The 18,530-nt window shown below is 36.6% G+C and overlaps 1 protein-coding gene across 1 annotated transcript in view; it reads right to left on the reverse strand.

The window, feature by feature from the left end:
• Positions 1 to 1,005: 1,005 nt before the first annotated feature.
• The window catches only part of LOC127851384 (actin-like protein 6B), a 32,439-nt gene continuing 14,914 nt past the window's right edge, over positions 1,006 to 18,530 (reverse strand). The window contains exons 5-13 of the mRNA XM_052385133.1: positions 18,018 to 18,115; positions 16,192 to 16,393; positions 11,770 to 11,856; positions 9,639 to 9,700; positions 8,773 to 8,887; positions 7,469 to 7,549; positions 5,360 to 5,455; positions 4,617 to 4,703; positions 1,006 to 2,628 (exon numbers count right to left, since the gene is read on the reverse strand). Of these exons, the coding sequence (XP_052241093.1) occupies positions 2,548 to 2,628; positions 4,617 to 4,703; positions 5,360 to 5,455; positions 7,469 to 7,549; positions 8,773 to 8,887; positions 9,639 to 9,700; positions 11,770 to 11,856; positions 16,192 to 16,393; positions 18,018 to 18,115 (909 nt within the window). The 3' untranslated portion in view covers positions 1,006 to 2,547. The remainder of the gene's footprint in view (positions 2,629 to 4,616; positions 4,704 to 5,359; positions 5,456 to 7,468; positions 7,550 to 8,772; positions 8,888 to 9,638; positions 9,701 to 11,769; positions 11,857 to 16,191; positions 16,394 to 18,017; positions 18,116 to 18,530) is intronic.

Raw genomic sequence — 18,530 nt, forward strand, 5'->3', positions numbered from 1 at the left:
TAATTTGGTGAAGATTTTATGAAAACCATTCGAATACGAGAACAGACCGAGAACAGACACGGCTACACAACTAAAGTGACAAATATATCACAAATATATCAATGCAAATTAACTGTCAATACATTTGCCTTTGAAAACTTCGCACTGCTTGTGTTGACCAGTCCAGAGGGGCAAGAGTGGTTGGAGGGGTACACAAAGGAGCATGACGAAGCAAAATGCAACTTCGCTCTAATTGTCATAATAACACTCCAAGTTACTGAGCGTCTGTATGCGTGTAACTCATAAAAGCTAAAAACATTGAAGAAGATCTCATTTATATCCAGATATGTCCCTAGGTAAATGCTAATAATATTTAACATGCTATACGCATTTTAAGTCCCAGGTCATTAAATACTATATTTTCAACCTTATCTATTTTGTAGACCCAACATTTACATTTACCTTTTCATTAAGTTTTCGTTTTCTTGATTACACTGCAAATACAATATTATGCGGTTGATAGGGTCAAAGCCACGGGGAATGAAGATTACTGGAGAACAGAAAATGTCGGCTTACCCAATGGCAGTGTTGGCTTTTAATTTATAAAAGCATTTGATTAAAGTCGAAGTAAACATTTCGAATGGGTAATTATTCAATTAAGTAACATGACACCTTTTTATTCGGATTTCGTTTCTCGGTAACTGTTATCTTTGTAATAAAACAACTTCTCAAAAACTCATATACTCAACAGTCCATTTCGGAAAAATGCAGACATTTTTTCATCCAGACAATATTATTTTAGTCGGTGCTGTGTTCAAGAATTGTTCGGTGATTTTTCATGGTGCCTGTCTGTTATTTGTCTTTTTTGTGCTATGGGAGGAGTTTCACATAATTTTATGACAGAGTCAGAAAATGTAAAAAGCAACATTAAAGTTATAGTAGCAGGAACTATTTTTTTTAATAAAAAAAATATTATAAGTTAACATTTTGTCGTTTGCTACTTAACATAGATCACACGCAAAGACAAAAAGGTACACTTCAATTTATTGAATCAATTGCCGATGTTTATGGGTACATAGCTCTGCATCTGCAGCAAGAAGAGTGACATACACAAAGACAATCTTTCTCACTCTACAATATATGTTTCATGTTGATACACAGAAAACTGACCCACAAGTTCACAATACAATGTATACAACTTCAATTATGTGAGCATCCAAAATTTGCCTTGTTTAAAGAGCATATAACTCTGCAAGAATGTCGCGACTTACTAGAAAAAAGTCTCACCTTTTCACAAAGTATTGGCATATCTATCAAGTTCCTTTTAATAAACAGAAAACTAAGAGACAAAAAACAATATGATGTACACATTGTAAATTGAATTAACTTCAAGGGTACATTACTCTGCCAAGAATAGTGCCACATAATGGTAAATCTCTTGCACTTCAACATGGCAGAAACAAAATATATATAGTTTCATGATGAAACACAGAAAACTTAGAGACAATATTCGAGACACACAGCACAAATACACAATGATGTTATTATCAAAATTTTGACAAAATTAAAAGGCTTATGACTTCTTAAAGACTATTGCTACATACAAGAATATAATGTCTTGCACATACACATAAAATGAACAACATATCTATAAAGTTTCATGTTGGTATGCAAAAAACAGAGACTAGTCTAATAAAGAACAGAAGAGCTAGTCACAACACAAAAAAGATACATAAAAAACACAAAGTAATGAAATCAAAGTTTCACATAAACAACTTCAACACATATGGACGATGCTCATTATGTATATTTCATCACCACATGAAAAAAGCGATATCATACCAAAATACACACGCTCTGGTTTGAACACAGTTTGGGTATCTCTAGTTATTTGCATGGATAACAAAATATTTCTGGGATTTTTGTCTAGGAAGTCTAAAACAAAAGTCATATTTTTCCTGAGCTCAAACAAAAGTTTTTGAAATAACCTTTTTTTCCCTATAAAATCTGAATTGTGGTTTATCTGTGTACTTTTCATATTCTTAAGTCTCATGCACCAGTATTTAAGCCTTTATAGTCACAGTAAAAGAAGTTGCACTTGTTATTCTTCAAAAGAAAAGAAAGTAATTCACCACAATATCAACATTCATACACAGCAGGTAATTCATCCATACATAAAGCAGTCTTGGTAACATGAGATGTCTTCATTTACAATGGTCGAGAGTAACAGAAGTCTGTCAGATCAAATGACTCTCTGAAAAGTGCTTCAAATGCATATGCGTAAAGTGTCGTCCCAAATTAGCCTTTGCAGTGTACACAGGCTAATTAGGGACGACCCTTTTTGCTTTTTTTTGCATTTTTTGTTTAAAGAAGACTACTTGAAAATCTAGTTTTGGCAGAAAGTGTCATCCCTGACTCACCTGTGCGGACTGCACAGGCGAATCTGGGACAACACTTTGCACACATGCATTAAACCCCGTTTTCTCACAACGCAATTCAAAAAGTTTCATGTCAAACACTCCACAACATCTACAAGCATGCATTTAGTGATGTCTCAATCAGATCCCCTCAAGGACATTTCTTCTCCACACAGCTTTTTCCACCTTCGTCATATTCCTGCTTGGAAATCCACATTTGTTGGAAAGAACCCTAAAATAACATAGAATAATAGATGCAAAGTTTTCCCAATAAGATAATTATTGTCACTCTCCTCCTTATCATTAATATCATCATTAATATCTTTGACTGAACCAGCGTCACAACATATTGGTCATGGCTTCCAACCAACGTTCTGTAAATGCTTTTTGCAGTGTGGTACTATGAGTTTTCTCAAAAAGAAGATTATTTATATAATAGCTGAACAAGTAAAAATTAGAGCTTTCAGGTTAATTCCATACATTCTGCTTTGTCAGATATGAAGAGATTTAACAATTATCAAAGTTTTTTTCACATCCGTGTCTAAATAAAACCACATCTATGAAGGCAAGTTGTATAAGCATATCACAATCTTTAAAAGAGATATGGACCTGACATAAAAGTGCTACAGGCAGACTGACAGACGGGCAGACAAAGAGCATTCCTAAAAATCCCCCACCCACTTTGTGAGAGCGGAATAAAATCAAAACCGTTTATCAAATATGGCTACCATCTTGACTTTGGTCACAGTCAATGTAAGCTGAATAAAAACAAGGATATCAGTAAAACTGATGGATGCTCCCCAATGATGCTTTGTCGATATATGGTTTAATTGTGTGGAAAAAAGTGTGACCTTAAGAAAATCTATTATTAGCCTCAGTGACCTTGACCCCAGAGACCTCAAATCTCATCAAAAAGGTTGAGGTCCATGCAAGGTACCTACATCCCAAATATATGAGATCGATCCAATATTAAAGGCGCTATGAGAAATTGTAACCAAAGTGTGACCTTAAGAAAATCTATTATTAGCCTCAGTGACCTTGACCCCAGTGACCTCAAACCTCATCAAAAGGTAGAGTTCCATGCAAGGTACCTACATGGCAAAAATGTAAGAGATCGGTAAAGTATTGAAGGCTCTATGAGAAACTGTAACAAAAGTGTGACGGAAAATCTAATATAAGCCTTGGTGACCTTGACCCCAGTGACATCAAACCTCATCAAAAGGTAGAGGTCCATCCAAGGTACCTACATTGCAAATATGTAAGAGATTGGTAAAGTATTAAAAGCGCTATTAGAAACTGTAACAAAAGCATGACGGAAAATCTATTATAAGCCTCGGTGACCTTGACCCCAGTGACCTCAAACCTCATCAAAAGGTAGAGGTCCATGCAAGGTACCTTCATTCCAAATATGAAAGAAATTGGTACAGTATTGAAGCCCTATGAGAAACTTTAACAAAAGCGTGACAGAAAATCTATGATTAGCCTCAGTGATCTTTACCTTGAACCCAGTGACCTCAAACCTCATCAAAAAGTAGAGGTCCATGCAAGGTAACTACATGCCAAATATGAAAGAGACTGGTAAAGTATTGAAGGCGCTACGAGAAACGGTAACAAAAGTGTGATGAGAGGAAGTAAGGAAGGACAAAGAGGCAACTATATGCTCCGACGAAATTTTGAGCATAAAAAATTATGATCATTAAGTTGCATCTGAAAGTAACAGACTTAATTTCAACATGAGCACAAGAGTCAAAATACTGTTAAGAGAGCACCATTTTCAATGAAGTAACCTTTTGTTACCCCCCCCCCCCCCCAACCCAGATGTTTGTTAGTTCAGACACAGGGTTTTCCCCCAGATCTGGTTCAAGGACCATTTTCTAACCTTTTACAAACCTTCCAAAGAAAATAAAGTCAGGTTTTATACAGTCCTTTGTCCTGTTTCAGTAAGAAGATTCAGAAAATCTCAACTGATTCAAGTAAATATGGACTATCAAAATTCTAGTGAAAAGCACATATTTATATCTGAGAAAATGGAGCTTAGTGCATGTGCATAAAGTGCTGTTCAAGACAAGCCTGTACAGTCTGCAAAATACTACAAAAGCGGATTAAGTCTTTACTGATTAGCCTGTTCAGATTACACTTTTTGCACATGCATTAAAGCCCGTGTTCCTAGAGCTAGTCTCATGGTAAATCATGGCCCCAGCAGCATGTCCTGCAACTGACCAGAGATGCGAGGATTGAGCCCCCAATCCAGGTACTGAACCGTCTCTCTGAGGTACCAGTGGCTGATATCAGCTTCAATCGCATGTTCTAAAAATACAACAGCGACCAATCTATGTGACAAAATTAGACCAATTATTTAAAAATACATTTACATTTAATCTCGTTCTTAAGAATGAAACTATTGTGTTCAGCAAGTTAAGATTTATTTTAAATAAGCTCAAAATCTGACATCAAACAAGAGCTGTGTTTGTGAAACACAATGCCCTCTACTGCGCCGCTTTGAAGCCATACATTGGACCATTGACCTTGAATAATGACCTTGACCTTTCACCTCTAAAAATGTGCAGCTCCATGAGATACACATGCATGCCAAATATCAAGTTGCTATCATCAATAATGCAAAAGTTATGACCAAGGTTAAAGTTTTGGGACAGAATGACAAACAGACAGAATGACAAATAGACAGGCCAAAAACAATATACCCCAATAATTTGACCCAGGGGCATAAAAAGAAATAACAAAATGAAGACAAGTAAGACTTAAACAAATGTTTATATAACAAACAAAACAAACTTGTAAGTCTTTAATTGTATAGTTTGCACTTGTACGATGGTTGGCGTCTTACAGGTGTTTCAAAATCAAAATTAGTAGATGGCGAGGTTGACTTGGTATCTCTAACATAATTACAATATTTTTAAACAATTCATGTCATAAAACAACAAATTGTTACTGTGGCAACTTACCGCTGTTAGTTTGTTGCTAAGGTCCCGGTTGAGTCTGTCTGAGAAGCCGTTCAGCAATGAGTTGCCGCCCACCACTATCAAGCTGCTGTACAAACTCTACAACAGGAAGTTATGACTAAATGGTAAAACACTAGTATGTGTAACAAATGGAATGGAAGAAGTAGAGCATATTGGCCATTATTTTGCCAAAACTTATATTGTGCAATTATAATGATTTAATACCCTTACATTTTTAATTGGGCCAAAGATAAAAAGACGTCTGGTTCCGGTGACCCGACTGACCCTATTTTTTACTGCCGACCCTAAACTTTTTTTCCCATTCCCAAGTACGAAAAAATTTAGAACGAAAAGTTGAAAGATTGATCTTTCATTTGATGCCAAAATTATTGTTCGTCAAGCAGAAATAGGTGTCCGCATCTAAAATTGAATGAGCACGATTTGCCAGCTTGACCCCGAACTTGACACGCAGGCTGAGTCAACATTTTCTTCCGCCATTTTGTATAGAAACTGGAATTCAGCGTAGCAGAAAAAATCCAATAACGGGGCAAAGTCATATTTATATCGAAAAAAAAACCCTACTGATTTTAAAAGATAAATACATTTTATACATTATTTCAAATTACTGTAATGTAATCTTCGGTATTTTTTTTAAAAATTTAATTATAAAAACCAATCGTACCCTCGATTTGAAGTTTGACAGCTTCGCGTTCGTTTTTATGTTGACTTTTCCGTGTTTTATTAAATGAAAACGTAACCTCCAGTGTGAAACAGTACTTGCTTATCTTAATAAGGTCATTATCAGTAATATCTTACATTGTTTCGTGCACAACTTTCCTTTAAATTAAATTTAAATTATTTAAAACATGTTGGTATGAAATGAGTACAAACATCAAAAATTCCGAACATTTTCAAACCAAATAAAAAAATGTCATAACATTGAGATTTTGCTTTTATTTTCCAGAAACGATGCTATTTCACTCATAAAATACCAGATGAAATTCCCAGATCCCCACTGCCAGCTTGCTGGGATTTCAACTGAGCAATTAATTAACAGGAAATTAGAACAAATTACAAATGGAATTGTTCTATAGCTTGTGCAGCATACAAAGAAGAACAATCAGCTATTCACTGATTTTTTTGACACTTCGAATTCCTTTGATGAACAACTTGCTTATGTGGTTGTTTTGTACCACCGTATCCGGGATGTGGTCTGAAAATCGATAGCAACCATAAATCATTGAAGACATGACTCCCTGTCGGCGAAAAGGGGATTCATGTGGCCATTTAGGGATGACATTCAAGATGTAATTCCTGACTTTCTGCTAGAAGTGACAATTTTCCCAGACTGTGTCAACTATGGTTGACAGTGGTCAATTAAAGATATTATGAACTATTTAATAGTGAAATATAGTGAAAAAATTGGTACAAGTAACTGAAAAAGAAAAGGATGTATTGTAAAGATAAAACATTGATTATTTAAATATTTTATTAGTTTTATGCTATATTTAGATATTGACACGATTTGTGGTTTTATAGAAATGATTGTTTTTATTTACTCATGTAGAAATTAGAAACAAGTAACTACAAATACAGCATAAAAACAATAGTCTCTCGCCACTAGAATAAAAAAAGAAAAAAAAAGAAAATCCGACCTACCTACCCTATTTTTTGGGGGCATGTCACAGGAACCAGACATATTTTTTTATTTGGCCTTGTATGTGGAGATTTTGATGGAAAAGTGCACTTGCCCTTTCAATTAAAAAACAGCCCAGCAGCCAGATAGGAATTCCATGATCTCTTGAGAAATAAAGGAGTCCCAGACTTGGGTTCTAAAAGTTGCATCAACCCTTTATCTCACAGATTTATGCATTTTGACACATTTGTAGTGCCTTAGAAAATCAAATTAAATTGAAGACACTTGCAGTCTATTAAGATTTGATGCTGTTTGCTGCTCATCAGTATCTTTTTGTTGGAAATTAAACCTTAAAAAACTTGAATATAGTAAGAAACTCGCAAGCTGTTTTGGTTTTAGGCTGGTTGCAAAAACCATTTTCACTATGCTTCCGAGTAAGAAAGGGTGAAAGGAAACAATACAGCATAACCACTTACAGGTCTGATGTCAATGTCACACATGCCAACGCTTGTAGTGATTACATGTCCCACACTTAACATGGAGTTGCTGGGAACATCCTGAAATATAGAAAACATGTCATATATGAGCCTTGCTCTGGGCTCAAAAAATTCTTTAGCCTAATTCGCCTCACTTTGGCTATTTTTTTAAATTTATTTGCTATTTTTAAGTTTTAATGAAGAAAAATGTGTAGCCAAATAGAATTTTCTTTAGCCAAACAGGTCAATATGTAGCCATCGGCTAATTTGGCGAATGGCAGAGTAAGCCCTGATGTGCATTAAGTGTCGTGCCAGATTAGCCTGTGCAATACTCACAGGCTATGACAGGACACTTTCTGCCTAAACTGTATTTGTATTTAGTGGAGACTTCTTTTAAAAAGAGAAAATCATAAAAGCAGAAAAAGTCATCCCTGGTTAGCCCATTACAACTGCACTGGCTATTTCGATATGACACCATGCACAAGCATTTGTCAGCCCACAACTGCACTGGCTATTCTGATATGACACTATGCACAAGCATTTGTCAGTTTTTTTCCCACAGCTAGGCTCGAAATCATTAATAATCTAACTACTTTCATAACTGGAACTGTTCTGCATGAACTATGCACACATGCCACAATTTCCGAGTTATTGCTGATTTAGTTTTGTTAGAACTTTTTAAAATAACATTTTGAGAGGAAATGTATGGAGAACCGTTTGTATGACTAAGAACGAGATAAATAATTGGCAAAAGTCATATAAGTATTGGGGCAATAATTAGTGAAATAATCGACAAGAGTTATGGTGTATGTTCACTACCATTCCTCTCAATGCAAGCTGCTTTCCTATGAACTTTCAGTAAATGATTTCTTTCAGTTAGCAAGATTTGCCCCAGACAACAACAATTTACAAAATGCATTAATTGTACAAATATTGAAGCACTGTTATCTCTGTCATTGCACTTCCCCTCATTGAAATCTATGTATCTATGAAGTTGTGTGAGAAGATTGTCAATAATTCTTTTTGTTATTTAACAAGCTGAAGCATGCAAATAATTGCCCTAGGGCTTTAAGTGTCATAATCGCCGTTGACTAATGAGTGACAAACCTTCTCAAGGTAAGCTTTGATGGAAAAATTATTTTAAAATTGCATGATGATAGAGTCCAAGGCTAGTAAAAAATTAATTTGCCCATGTTAATACGCAACTCAATTAACAGGCCAGTGAAAATTAACATCTTTACTATTACCGAATGATTCCAGCAAGACTACTACTACTACCATAAGGAAGACCAGTGTGACATTACCTTGATCTGTGAAGGATCGAAGAGCATCTCTGGAATCTTGATGCGGTCTTCCGCAAAGTCTCTGTGGAAACCATTGGGGAACTCGTAAGGGGTGCATGGCATTGACTCAGCACCGCTGTAACACACAGACTGATCACTCATGTGCGTAAAGTGTCGTCCAAGATAAGCCTGTGAAGTGCGCACAGGGTAATCAGGGATGACACTTACCACTGAAATGATATTTTTTGTTTTTAAGAAAGTCTCTTTTTAGCCAAAATCCAAGTTAGAAGAGTGTTGTCAGTGATAAGCTTGTGCAGACTGCACAGGCTAATCTAGGAAGATGATTGGCGTACATGCATTAAACCCCTTTTCACAGAGCATGGCTTCTTTAGATGGTAACTTTTGATGTTTTGCAATATATATTTTACATCAACACATAATGATTGGTGATCCCTTTACCACTTGTATACCCACTTTAACGCGTTTATAGTCCCTTAAAGTCAAATAAAAATTAAGACGTTTTTTGCTGGATTCAAGTTTTAAAGGCTTCATTTACAACTCTAAGATACTCATTGGCAGCAAACATCAAAAGACCTGAACAGATAGACTGTTACTCGCAGGCTGTTCTGGTTTTATGCTGGTTGCATATAGCCATTTTCAGTTTGCCTCTGAACAGAAACAGGTTTAAGTTACATCAATCACCCTCACTGCCTGGTTGGGATCATGTACCATGATTATTGTGTTTATTTATTTTTTTTTTCAACAAATTATCTGTTTACCACTAAGTCTTTCAAACCTAAGATGTTTAATTTTTTATTTAAACACAATGGCAATGAAATAATTAAATACATCTCAATGACAGAGAAAAAAGTAGTTTGTTTGTATACCTTTCTTCATAAGGTACATCAGACACTTGGAGGACAGATGCAGCGAAGTCTTGAAGCACATCCTGGAATACAATATTGACTGGGGTTAATGTATGTGCGTAAATTTTCATCTAAGATTATCCTGTGCAGGCTTATCATGGTCAACACATTCTGCAAACACTGAACTTTTGTTCAGAAGAAACTTTTGTTAAACTAAATATTCCATAAAAACATGTTGTCACAGACCAACTAAACTTAACGCACATGCTTTAAGCAAACTTTTCCCAAATCCAAACTCATATAAGCATTTCTGGTGATAATATCTTATATTTACAATTCTCTAATAGCATTAAATGTTTAACTCTTTTCCTTGTTTTTAAAGTTTTTAGGGCATTACTTCAAAAATTAAACAAATTAAAGAATAATTAAAATTTCAAAAGATTGATTAGACCATCAATAGGGGTAACCAGGAATGATGTGTGAGGGAGCAACAAGGATCACTCTATAATTTAATCACCAACTTGTCTTTGCTTTATCGCTACATGTCTTGCCTCTTAACCTTGACCATGTGCTGTATCTCCACATGTCCTGTTCTAAACCTTGACCATGTGCTTTATTGCTACATGTTCTGCCTCTTGACCTTAAACATTTGCAGTATTGCTTCATGTCCTGCCTCTTAACAATGACCATGTGCTTTATCACTACCTGTTCTGCCTCTTGACCTTGACCATGTGCTGTATCTCTACATGTCCTAATTAATATAATTATACCACATTTATATAGCGCCCTTTTTCATACTCAAGATGTGCGTTCAAACGCACTTTACATTTTTGTCCTGCCTCTGGACCTTGACCATGTGCTGTATCTCTAACTGTCCTGCCTCTTAACAATGACCATGTGCTTTATTGCTACATGTCCTGCCTCTTGACCATGACCATGTGTTGTACTATCTCTTCCTGTCCTGCCTCTTAACTGTGACCATGCGCTGTATCTCTACATGTCCTGCTACTTAACATTGACCATGTGCTGTATCTCTACCTGTCCTGCCACTTAGCATTGACCATGTGCTGTATTTCCACCTGTCCTGACTCTTAACATTGACCATGTGCTGTATCACTACATGTCCTGCCTCTTTACATTGACCATGTGCTTTATCTCTACCTGTCATGCCTCTTAACATTGACCATGTGCTGTATCTCTAAATGTCCTGCCTCATTGACCATGTGCTGTATCTCTAAATGTCCTGCCTCTTTACCTTGACCATGTGCTATATCTCACACGTCCTGCCTCTTAACAATGACCATGTGCTGTATCTCCACCTGTCCTGCCTATTAAACTTGACCATGTGCTGTATCTCTACATGTCCTGCCTCTTAGCATTGACCATGTGCCTTATTGCTACCTGTCCTGCCTCTTAACGGTGACCATGTGCTTTATCACTACATGTCCTGCCTCTTAACCGTGACCATGTGCTTTGTCAATTAATGTCCTGCCTCTTGACCTTGAACATGTGCTGTATCTCTACCTGTCGTGTTCTTAACATTGACCATGTGCTGTATCTTTACCTGTCCTGCCTCTAAACCTTGACCATGTGCTTTATGCTACATGGCCTGCCTCTTGACTTTGACCATGTGCTTTATCACTACATGTCCTGCCTCTTAACCTTTACCATGTGCTTTATCTCTACCTGTCCTGCCTCTTAACCTTGACCATGTGCTTTATCGCTACATGGCCTGCCTCTTGACTTTGACCATGTGCTTTATCACTACATGTCCTGCCTCTTAACCTTTACCATGTGCTTTATCTCTACCTGTCCTGCCTCTTAATCTTGACCATGTGCTTTATCACTACATGGCCTGCCTCTTAACAATGACCAGGTGCTTTATCGCTACCTGTCCTGCCTCTTAACCTTGACAATGTATTTTATCACTACATATCCTGCCTCGAAACCTTGACCATGTGCTGTATCTCTACCTGTACTGCCTCTAAACCTTGACCATGTGCTTTATCACTACCTGTCCTGCCTCTTAAACTTGACCATGTGCTTTATTACTACATGTCCTGTCTCTTAACTTTGACCATGTGCTGTATCTCTACCTGTCCTGTCTCTTAATTGACCATTTTCTTTATATCTACATGTCCTGCCTTGTTACCTTGACCATGTAGTTATGGAAGCTTGAAGTGACCTCTGGTATCTCCTTCTTCTTCCACTTTGGAGCCTGGTTCTCATTCACAGGCTCCTGAAACAAAGAACAAGAGCTGTCAGAGGACAGCGAGCTCGACTATTCGAGTGCTTGACGGTATAACGTAAGCCATCATGGGGAAATTGTTCATATTCAATAATTTATTAGACGATCTTTAAAACAAAAAAAGGCAAATAATTTTTTATTTTTTTTTTGGGGGGGGGGGGGGGGACGGTTGAGAGAGGGGTATAATGTGGGGTGTGGTCATTTATTACATGATCTTTCAAAAAGAAAAAAAGGAAAAAAAAAAATTGGGGGGGGGGGGGGCAGGGATTCTGGGTTGGGGCGTGGGGTATTGTTTGGGTCGAATCCATTGTGGTATTCAGGTAAGTGTTGTTTTGTCAAAGTATTAATAAAATCTGATCATAAATAAAGAAGTTATGGCAATGTAACTAAAGTAATATGCATATTATAATGGAAAAAGGGTCATAATTCTTTCAAAATGCTTGATACAGTTGTCTGCTCTTGTTTATAGATTGGGGTCATGTTGGTCAAGAAGTTTGCAAAATATGAAAGCAATATGTCAAGGGACATTGAAAATATTTGAGGTGGTTCGCAAACTATAACATAGATTTATCAATAATATGCATATTGTAAGTGAAAAAAGGGCCATAATTCTTACAAAATGCTTGATACAGTTGTATGCTATTGTTTATAGGTTGGGTCATGTTGGTCAAGAAGTATGCAAAATATCAAAACAATATGTCAAGGGACATTGAAAATATTTGAGGTGGTATGCAAACTTTAACATAGCTTTATCAATAATATGCATATTGTAAGTGAAAAAAGGGCCATAATTCTTACAAAATGCTTGATACAGTTGTCTGCTCTTGTTTAAAGGTTGGGGTCATGTTGGTAAAGAAGTTTTCAAAATATTAAAGCAATATGTCAAGGGACATAGGAAATATTTGTGGTAGAACGAGAACATAAACATTTATAATTTATATTATTTTGTTCTCATAATTTGAATTATGAAGAGTTATATAACATCATTTTCCTAATCAGTTGATTTTTTTCTTGCAACAAAACAAAACAAAACACAAAACTGCATTTTCCCCAAAATGGCCAGCAAAAAGCCTGGTATGATTATGTGTAGAGGGACAGTTTTAGAGCAAAGATATTAAATAATTTTTAATATTGGAACACTTCACAAATATTTTTGCAGTTTCCAAAAACAGTCAATAAATACAGTGCTTAGTCTATTCTGGAATGATACGAGCAATATGTTGACCCACATAGAAATAAACTTAAAGGGATCTTTTCATGTTTTGGCATACATGCCAAAATCTGTGAAAAGGTCCCTTGTGGATGCCCCTTTCCACCTAAGGTAGTGTTCAGTAGACTGTCTTTAAGCCAGAACTTTAATTAAGGCTGAGAGTGTGACCCCTGATCAGACTTTTGCTATATGAATTGATCACTAGACATGTACATTGTGAGCAAATAGATCCAACTTAATGTATTATATGGATTGCTAATTTTATAATCACACGTTTCATACATTTGATAACTTGAATGAATGAGCTGTACAAGTTTAAAATCGTCTTGATATTGACAATTAAGAAAGTTGTTATGGAAAACAGTGATTGAATTACAATTAGTTGTTGTCCAACTTTGACAAGTGTCTCTGTACAATCCCAACTGCACATTGCTATACATCAACAAACTTAAGGATCTAGGTATGTTTAAGGTGCCATGGGCTTTAGTGCTGTACCAGAAGCGCAACGACAATGGCTGACACCATAACCCACCTTTGACTGTTTAACAACACACATTGTGTATCTTACTTTGTATGTACTGATTCAAATGCCTTATAACTACCAGTATTGATCTATTGTTTTATAAATTGAGTTGCATTCTGGAAAAACTGTACTAAATGCATGTGTGTAAAGTGTTGTCCCAGATAAGCCTGTATAGTCCCCACAGGCTAACCAGGGACAACACTTTTTCCACGTCAAATTAATTTTTTTGTTTAAAGGAAGTCTCTTTTAAACAAAAATCCAGTCTAGGGGAAAGTGTCATCAATAAATAGCTTATGCAGTATGCACATCAAGTGTCATCAATAAATAGCTTATGCAGTATGCACATGAAGTGTCATCAATAAATAGCTTATGCAGTATGCACATGAAGTGTCATCAATAAATAGCTTATGCAGTATGCACATGAAGTGTCATCAATAAATAGCTTATGCAGTATGCACATGAAGTGTCATCAATAAATAGCTTATGCAGTATGCACATGAAGTGTCATCAATAAATAGCTTATGCAGTATGCACATGAAGTGTCATCAATAAATAGCTTATGCAGTATGCACATGAAGTGTCATCAATAAATAGCTTATGCAGTATGCACATGAAGTGTCATCAATAAATAGCTTATGCAGTATGCACATGAAGTGTCATCAATAAATAGCTTATGCAGTATGCACATGAAGTGTCATTAATAAATAGCTTATGCAGTATGCACATGAAGTGTCATCAATAAATAGCTTATGCAGTATGCACATGAAGTGTCATCAATAAATAGCTTATGCAGTATGCACATGAAGTGTCATCAATAAATAGCTTATGCAGTATGCACATGAAGTGTCATCAATAAATAGCTTATGCAGTATGCACATGAAGTGTCATCATTAAATAGCTTATGCAGTATGCACATTTAGTGCCATCAATAAATAGCTTATGCAGTATGCACATGAAGTGCCATCAATAAATAGCTTATGCAGTATGCACATTTAGTGCCATCAATAAATAGCTTATGCACAATGCACATGCATTCAGCCAAGTTTTCCCAGAAAGTGGCTCAATTTATAGAAAACAAACAACACAATAATCAGAATATGAGTCAACAAAGAGTATCCAATACAGTGCTGTTTTTCTTTCAAATTTTGGGCCAGTAGATATTCTTCCCAAATGGGACCTAAACATTCCATATTTAAGGATTACATTTTTTAAAGATCTCAACAGTTTGTGCATCTCCCATCCTCCTCTATAAGTAGAACCTTTGTTAATGTAATATAACTCTTTTTCTTATACACTAATTTCTCAATTCAAGTCAAACCCAACATTTTTTCAAAATCCAAATGGACCCAGCCCCATTCCCTAAATGAAAAAAAAACTGTGCAATATCTTTTAATTTATACAAATGGTTGCACAAAAATGAACTAATATACATCCAATTAAAAGCAGGCCTATGTAAGGAAACATTAAGAAACCATTTCAGTGTTAGACCTAGTTTGAACATAGAGGCGTCATTAATTGGCCTTAAGGTACAACTTAGCGTGCTACATACAATAGGTTAGAAATCATAGGCCCTAGTTCATAACTTAGAGGCAATCATATAGGGGGATATAACATCACAGGGCACATCACAGTGCCCAGTTCATACCATAGAGGCAATCATATACAGGTGTATAACATGATAGGCCCTGGTATATACCTTAGAGGCAATCATATAGGGGGGGGGTATAACATTACAGGCCCTGGTTTATACCTTAGAGGCAATCACAGGCCCTGGTTTATACCTTAGAGGCAATCATATAGGGGTGCATAACATCATAGGCCCTGGTTCATACCTTAGAGGCAATCATATAGGGGATATAACATCATAGACCCTGGTTTGTACCCTAGAGGCAATCATATAGGGGGTAAAACATCATAGGCCCTGGTTCATACCATAAAGGCAATCATATAGGGGGGTATAACATCACAGGACCTGGTTTATACCTTAGAGGCAATCATATAGGGGGGTATAACATCATGGCCCTGGTTTATACCTTAGAGGCAATCATATAGGGGTGGGGTATAACATCATAGGCCCTGGTACATATCTTAGAGGCAATCAAATAGGGGGTGTAACATTATAGGCCATGGTTCATATCTTAGATGCAATCATATAGGGGGGTATAACATTAGGCCCCGGCTCATACCTTAGAAGCAATCATATAGGGGGTAAAACATCAAAGGCCCTGTTTTATACCTTAGAGGCAATCAAATAGGGGAGTATAACATCACAGGCCCTGGTTCATACCTTAGAGGCAATCATATAGGGGAGTATACCATCATATGCCCTGGTTTATACCTTAGAGGCAATCATATAGGGTGGCACAACATCACAGGCCCTGGTTCATACCTTAGAGGCAATCATATAGGGGGGGGTATAACATCATAGGCCCTGGTTCATTACTTAGAGGCATTCATATACATGTTATAACAGCATAGGCCCTGGATTGTACCTTAGAGGTAATCATTTAGGGGGGTATAATATCACAGGCCCTGGTTTATACCTTAGAGGCAATCATATAGGGGGTATAACATCATAGGCCCTGGTTCATACCTTGGAGGCAATCATATAGGGGGGTATAACATCAATGTTGAGTTCCTCCATAAGTTTGCGACACTCTAGACTAATGAAGTCCCCTGCTAGTGGAGATTTCACAATGGCCTGACCCAGGACGTAACCATCATAGACTGGTACAGCAGTGGTGTACGTGGCTCCACTGTCCACTACAAGACCGGTAGAGCGGCCATTGGCAAACCTAAGTTTATGTTAAGCATAAATCACAAATTCAATGAATAGTTTGATGGCCTTACTTGTAAACGCTGTAAAAAGTGTTTAAAGAGTGATTGCTTTTGTGGATTTGCTTACAAATCCCTTTGCATTTAGTGTGTCATATCACTTTATATTGAGTCTTGTTCAAGGGAAACTGGTCTTTATGCATGTGTGTGGAGTGTTGTCCCATAAAAGCCTGTGCTGTCTGGACAGGCTAATCAGAGAAAACTTGTTTGGCCTACCCTGGATTTTAACTAAGAAGACACCTACTTTTGAAGGAAAATTCCTTTGAACCGAGAGAGTTGTTCCTGATTTACCTGTGTAGAGTGCACAGGCTAATCTGAAACACTTTACGCACATGCATTAAGCTCAGTGTTCCAGTCTTTCAGTTTATAAAGTAGGCCAATCAAAATATTCAGCACTTATAGTAAATTTCTGGATGAGGAAAATATTTTGTGAATCCAATATATCATTGTCAATCACGATGGCAAGAATGAGCAGATTAAATTTTACAAAATTGGTTCTCATGTGAAATAAACACTGTTTGCACACATCTCATAAAGAACAAGACTATTGCCAAGCAATAAAAGTCCCCTACCTACGCAGAATACACAATTGTCAGCAATATTTCTAGTCCATTTGTTGCCATAGCAACAGGAATTCTTGATGTAGGAACAAAATGAAATGATGTGCATAATCTCCATGTTGCCATATGTCCATGTTTCAAGTTTCATGAAAATATATGAAGAACTTTCAAAGTTATCACAGGATCCAGAAAAGTGTGATAGGCTGACAGACTTACAGAGCGCAAACCATAAGTCCCTCTCCAGTTTCACCGGTACGGGACTAAATAATGGTTTTATTTCAAAACAATAGAACCAAAACAATAAAGAACAAGAGATGTGTTTGTCAGAAACACAATGCCCCCTATTAAGCCGCTTTTTTTTTTTAACCTTAGACCTTGAAGATGACCTTGACCTTGAACTTCCACCACTCAAAATGTGCAGCTTCATGAGAACGCCGCTTTGAAATTTTATTTTATTTTTGACCTTGAAAGATGACCTTGACCTTGAACTTGCACCATTTACAATGTGCAGCTTCATGAGAACGCCGCTTTGAAATTTTATTTATTTTTTATATATTTTTTTTGACCTTTGACCTTGAAGGATGACCTTGAACTTCCACCACTTAAAATATGCAGCTTCATGAGATACACATGCATGCCAAATATAAAGTTGCTATCTTCAATGTTGAAAAAGTTATGGCCAATGTTAAAGTTTTTGGACGGACAGACAGACGCCATATATTAGACATTTGACCTTGAAGGATGACCTTGACCTTCACCTTTCACCACTCAAAATGTGCAGCTTTGTGAGATGCACATGCATGCCAAATACCAAGTTTCTATCTTCAATAATGCAAAAGTTATGGCCAACGTTTAAGTTTTTTTTTCAGACGGACGGACGGACTGACATACACACATACTGACATACTGACTGACGGACAGTTCAACTGCTATATGCCACCCTACCGGGGGCATGAAAATCTCGACATTTTTAAAATGCAAAATATTATTGTTTGAATATTAAACTGTTTTACTCAAAGGATACGCTGACAGAACTGCATTTTTACACAGGAAGAATGCTGGCACATTGTATTTTTCAAACATGATCTCTGTAAGTCTTTCCCTCTTGGCTCTGCTGTTCCACTGAAATAAAAAGGCCAGAGATGTAATATAATATGAGATTGCTCTGATAAAACGGGGCATAATGCATGAGTGTAAAGGGTCGTCTCAGATTAGCCTGTGCAATCTTCAGCAGGGACAACACATTAAGCTTTGACTGGATGTTTGTTTGTAGACTTTCTTCAAACAAAAAGTTCAAAGAAAGGGGAAAGTGTTGTCTCTGAAAAGCTTGTGCAGACTGCACAGGCTTATCTATGACAACACTGCACACATGCATTAATGTCCGTTTTCCCTGATAAAGTTTTAATTGAATAAAATATTTACTTAAACAGTTAACACAAATAACACAATCAGCTAATTAAAAGCACTTTATATTAAAAATAAAACTTGTCACACTAGTGACTAATACCCCTTGATGCTGCATGAAGTACATGCACAA

This window comes from Dreissena polymorpha, chromosome 1, assembly GCF_020536995.1.
Source record: "Dreissena polymorpha isolate Duluth1 chromosome 1, UMN_Dpol_1.0, whole genome shotgun sequence".
Lineage (NCBI taxonomy): Eukaryota > Metazoa > Mollusca > Bivalvia > Myida > Dreissenidae > Dreissena > Dreissena polymorpha.